This window comes from Mizuhopecten yessoensis, unplaced genomic scaffold (assembly GCF_002113885.1).
Source record: "Mizuhopecten yessoensis strain PY_sf001 unplaced genomic scaffold, ASM211388v2 scaffold5061, whole genome shotgun sequence".
Classification (NCBI taxonomy): Eukaryota; Metazoa; Mollusca; class Bivalvia; order Pectinida; family Pectinidae; genus Mizuhopecten; species Mizuhopecten yessoensis.
In genome coordinates, this window is record NW_018405860.1 from 283562 (window position 1) to 289864 (window position 6303).

The 6303-nt window shown below is 39.1% G+C and overlaps 1 protein-coding gene across 1 annotated transcript in view; it reads right to left on the reverse strand.

Moving 5' to 3' along the window:
- Positions 1–280: 280 nt before the first annotated feature.
- LOC110450168 (rab-like protein 2B) overlaps positions 281–6303 on the reverse strand; it is a 13556-nt gene continuing 7533 nt past the window's right edge. The window contains exons 6-8 of the mRNA XM_021497449.1: positions 6251–6269; positions 6038–6143; positions 281–5797 (exon numbers count right to left, since the gene is read on the reverse strand). Of these exons, the coding sequence (XP_021353124.1) occupies positions 5699–5797; positions 6038–6143; positions 6251–6269 (224 nt within the window). The 3' untranslated portion in view covers positions 281–5698. The remainder of the gene's footprint in view (positions 5798–6037; positions 6144–6250; positions 6270–6303) is intronic.

Consider the following 6303-nt stretch of genomic DNA (forward strand, 5'->3'; position numbering starts at 1 on the left):
GGGGACAAAGATTGAGGTATATATCTATCCCGGGTACCTTTAGCAGGGGACAAAGATAGTATAGATCCATCCCGGGTACCTTTAGCAGGGGACAAAGATTGAGGTATATATCTATCCCGGGTACCTTTAGCAGGGGACAAAGATAGTATAGATCTATCCCGGGTACCTTTAGCAGGGGACAAAGGTTGGGGTATAGTGATGTAAAATAGCTCTAGGTTTGCTATTACCTGGACATTGTCCACTGCACATTAAGGATGAAAAAAATAAAACAAGCACATTGTCTATGAATTTCCGTTTTAATGGTCTAAAAAACATAATCACAAAAACTAATGTGCAGTAATTACTGATGCACAACAGACTAGTCAGTCTGGTCCATCAAATCGCGTCTTAGTCACAAGTTATTTTATTTCTAGGTAATATTTATACAGACATGTGATCTGAGATAATATCACAGATGTGTGTACAAAATTAACAGCAGAATTCAGTTAAAATTATTAGCATAGATATCTTTTCAAATTTGATAAGAAATTTGTTCAAAATAATTACTGATATCTGTTACAAATTAATATTAGCACAGGTGTCTGTTCAACATTAGCACAGATATGTGTACGAATCAACATTAGCACATACTGTATGTGTTCCAAATAAAAATTAGCAGAGATATGGGTCCAAAATTAACACTGCAGAGATTTTATTGGTGCTCAAAATTAACATGAATTGCCACAGACATGTAAATAGTTAATATTTCAGCAGGTAGGCACCCTTGTCAGAAATTACAAGTGTGGATATTCTAAAGGACATCGTCTATCCACCAAGGGTGAAGTAACTCGACAAACAAGACATGAATGTAATCAAAGGCTACACATAAAAATGGTCTCACATACACTTACTTAGGAGACCAAACCTCAATACAACAATCTGTAGGTACAACATTCTCTCTACATGACGGTTTGGTCCCATCACCAACCACATGGACCTAACATTGGCAAAGGTCTTAATTGACCACATGGACCTAACATTGGCAAAGGTCTTAATTGACCACATGGGCACATATATTCTATTGAATGTGTTTCACAATGAACAATACAATGCCTATTAATTTCAGTAAACATCCACCCGACACCCAGCCCCTTTGACTAATCTCTACCAATCAAATGCTTCCTTTCATAACAATCAAAATCCTCATTCTACCAATCAAATGCTTCCTTTCATAACAATCAAAATTCTCATTCTGCCAATCAAATGCTTCCTTTCATAACAATCGAAATTCTCATTCTACCAATCAAATGCTTCCTTTTATAACAATCAAAATCCTCATTCTTCCAATCAAATGCTTTCTTTCATAACAATCAAAATCCTCATTCTTCCAATCAAATGCTTCCTTTCATTCCAATCAAAATCCTAGCTCTACCAATCAAATACTTCTTTACATTCCGGTCACACTAATACATCCACCAATCAAAATGCTTCCTTCTATTCCTCCAATGAAATCCTGCTCTACACAATGCAGATCTTTTTTTTTTAATTTCTTTAAACTCTTCCAATCACACGTGTCCTTACAATACTGTCACATTCCACCAGTCCATGAATCATGTTGTACAATAGATACATGTACATCACAGCGAAGCTTGTGACTCTATATCACTTGTAAACAGTGATCTCTGATAGAGTGGTACTCACGAAGGGACCTGGGTAGTGTGTCATAATCTAACTTTCCTCTCATGGTTGTACTTCGTAACACTGGGGAAAATATGACATGTTTCATATGGTACACAAAAAATAGTTTGTATAGTTCCAATATAGCTAGATTATTCAAGATCACAAATCACTAGGTTTTGTTTTGTTGTAGGTATGTACAATTATACCACAAAATACAAATATTTTCTAGGAAAACCTGAGTTTTTTTTAAAAATTTCAACAAGATTCTATGCATGCGATTTTGATTTCTGAACCAAACACATTAAATCTATAGGATGGACCTTGATAGTCCTTACATGTTGAACAGCACTTTCAAAATGAAGTTCAAGTTATTTTTTTTCACATTTTAATCCAAAGTATTTACTTTGAATCCTTCTGATGCATTTTCTAAACAAAATATACTTCAATATTAGAATAGTACAAGAAAAAATCTGTTTTAATTTTGTACTTTATGTATGAGAAATCAATCAGAGAAAAAATTAAAAAGTGTTGAATGCGGTGTTGCTATATCTACAAAACAAACACAAATTTGGCAATTCCAGCACGTATACATGCAACTAAACAGACAACCATATGATAACAGCTTTGGTATGCTACAAATTTTGATATTATCAGCATGATACTACAAATACACAACCGTAACATTGTAAAATATAAATGAATGACTAATGCATACTCTCTAATCAAACCAGTGGGGGCTTCTACTGCATTTAAACAGACAACTGATAGTTAAGCATGTCTTACAATCTGAGAACTTCTTATTGCAAAATTCAGAAAAAGAAGATAAAATCGAATTTATTAACTACAGGAATGAAAATCATCAACAAAAGTTCAATTACACCACCATCAGCATGAAATAAAGCACTCATTCTAGGATAACATCACCAAGCTATAGCTCTCAGGATGATAACAAAGACCAGGTATATCTCTCAGGCTGATGATAACACAGACCAGCTATATCTCTCTGGCTGATAACCGGACCAGCTATAGCTCTAAGGCTGAAAACACAGACCAGGTATATCTCTCTGGCTGATAACATAGACTAGCTATAGCTCTCAGGCTGATAACATAGACCAGGTATAGCTCTCGGGATGATAACACAGACCAGGTATAGCTCTCTGCCTGATAACACAGACCAGCTATAGCTCTCATGCTGATAACACAGACCAGGTATAGCTCTCAGACTGATAACACAGACTAGCTATAGCTCTCAGGCTGCTAACACAGACTAGCTATAGCTCTCAGGCTGATAACACAGACCAGGTATAGCTCTCAGGCTGATAACACACACCAGGTATAGCTCTCCGGCTGATTACACAGACCAGGTATGGCTCTCAGGCTGATAACACAGACTAGCTATAGCTCTTAGGCTGATAACACAGACCAGCTATAGCTCTCTGGCTGATAACACAGACCAGGTATAGCTCTCAGGCTGATAACACACACCAGGTATAGCTCTCAGGCTGATTACACTGACCAGGTATAGCTCTCAGGCTGATAACACAGACTAGCTATAGCTCTCAGGCTGATAACACAGACCAGCTATATCTCTCTGGCTGATAACACAGACCAGCTTTAGCTCTCTGGCTGATAACACAGACCAGCTATAGTGCTCTGGCTGATAACACAGACCAGCTATAGCTTTCTGGCTGATAACACAGACCAGCTTTAGCTCACCGGCTGATAATACAGACCAGCTAAAGCTCTCAGGCTGATAACACAGACAAGCTTTAGCTCACCGGCTGATAACACAGACTAGCTTTAGCTCACCGGCTGATAACACAGACTAGCTTTAGCTCACCGGCTGATAATACAGACAAGCTATAGCTCTCAGGCTGATAACACAGACAAGCTATAGCTCTCCGGCTGATAACACAGACCAGCTTTAGCTCACCGGCTGATAACACAGACTAGCTTTAGCTCACCGGCTGATAATACAGACAAGCTATAGCTCTCAGGCTGATAACACAGACAAGCTATAGCTCTCCGGCTGATAACACAGACCAGCTTTAGCTCACCGGCTGATAACACAGACTAGCTTTAGCTCACCGGCTGATAATACAGACAAGCTATAGCTCTCAGGCTGATAACACAGACAAGCTATAGCTCTCCGGCTGATAACACAGACCAGCTTTAGCTCACCGGCTGATAACACAGACTAGCTTTAGCTCACCGGCTGATAATACAGACAAGCTATAGCTCTCAGGCTGATAACACAGACAAGCTATAGCTCTCAGGCTGATAACACAGACAAGCTATAGCTCTCGGGCTGATGATAACACAAACCACATATATCTCTCAGACTGGTAACACAAACGTGCTATTGTTGTCTAAGGATTATACACAAACCTTACTCCTCAATTTCTCAATTCTTTGTAAGATCAACAACCTACTACAAGGAGGTGTTAATGTTCCCCAATGATTCATCACTATAACACACCAGTCTAACAACATCATACAGTTAACAAGTTCACATGAATCCCTGTTGATCTATCACTAACAAACCAGTCTGAAAATATCACACAGTTAACAGGAGTTGTCTCCTCTTTGATTGTTGCTACAACAGACCAACCTGACACCACAGTTGACAAGAGTTGTCTCCCCTTTGATCTGTTGCTACAACAGACCAACCTGACATCACACAGTAAACAATGGTTGTCTCCCCTTTGATCTATTGCTACAACAGACTAACCTGACACCACAGTTAATAAGAGTTGTCTCCCCTTTGATCTATTGCTACAACAGACCAACCTGACATCACACAGTAAACAATGGTTGTCTCCCCTTTGATCTATTGCTACAACAGACCAACCTGACATCACACAGTAAACAAGAGTTGTCTCCCCTTTGATCTGTTGCTACAACAGACCAACCTGACACCACACAGTAAACAAGAGTTGTCTCCCCTTTGATCTATTGCTACAACAGACCAACCTGACATCACACAGTAAACAAGAGTTGTCTCCCCTTTGATCTGTTGCTACAACAGACCAACCTGACACCACACAGTAAACAAGAGTTGTCTCCCCTTTGATCTATTGCTACAACAGACCAACCTGACATCACACAGTAAACAAGAGTTGTCTCCCCTTTGATCTGTTGCTACAACAGACCAACCTGACACCACACAGTAAACAAGAGTTGTCTCCCCTTTGATCTATTGCTACAACAGACCAACCTGACATCACACAGTAAACAAGAGTTGTCTCCCCTTTGATCTGTTGCTACAACAGACCAACCTGACACCACACAGTAAACAAGAGTTGTCTCCCCTTTGATCTATTGCTACAACAGACCAACCTGACATCACACAGTAAACAAGAGTTGTCTCCCCTTTGATCTGTTGCTACAACAGACCAACCTGACACCACACAGTAAACAAGAGTTGTCTCCCCTTTGATCTATTGCTACAACAGACCAACCTGACACCACACAGTTAACAAGTGTTGTCTCCCCTTTGATCTGTTGCTACAACAGACCAACCTGACATCACACAGTAAACAAGAGTTGTCTCTCCTTTGATCTATTCCTACAACAGACCAACCTGACATCACACAGTAAACAATGGTTGTCTCCCCTTTGATCTATTGCTACAACAGACCAACCGGACATTACACAGTTAACAAGAGTTGTCTCTCCTTTGATCTATTCCTACAACAGACCAACCTGACATCACACAGTAAACAATGGTTGTCTCCCCTTTGATCGATCAATATAACACACCAGACTGAAACCATCACACAGTCGACATGATTTGTCTCCCCCTGTTCATCCAACATCATCAAACACCAGTCTAACAATATCACACAGTTTACATTAGATAGATCTGTGGCCTGTAGGGTCTGTTTAGACAGTGGAGGAGTACAGGCAAGACTTGTGGCTGCTTAGCAGCTATAATTCCATGATATTGTTTGCTTGTCTTTCAAAAAAATGTCAATAAATAGATGCATAACTTAGTCAACATAAAGAAGGTAAGGTCAGATGACCTTGACCTTTGACCTCAGCTGTCAGTTTTGTCCTTGTTTCCTTCCTCTTTATCCTCTGAATTTCCTTCTGATTCCAGTCCACTGTCTTTCTGCTCTGTCTCCAACTCAAAGTTCTAAAACATAACATAAGTCAACAATGACAATCTGGAAAAATACAAAATTGTAGTTCATATATAACAGAGAAATCCCTTTTGGAGGCAGCAGTGCTTTCCTTTCCGATACTGGAAATATTATTGTTCGGTATGTATCCATGTACCATCTATGTTTATATGTGTTTTTAAAGATGGCATCATTCTCAGTGCCATTGTATATCATCATTTGTCTCTGCTATAGTTAAGTTTTTAAAATCATACCTCAAGTTCCCTCATGATCTCATCCATAAAGTCAGTGGAATCGGACTTGTAGGCCACGGCTGCTCGTATAGCATCCTTAAACATCTGTAACATTATACATAAACATCTGTAACATACATAAACATCTGTAACATACATAAACATCTGTAACACATCTGTAACATACATAAACATCTGTAACATCTGTAACATACATAAACATCTGTAACATACATAAATATCTGTAACACATCTGTAACATACATAAACATCTGTAACACATCTGT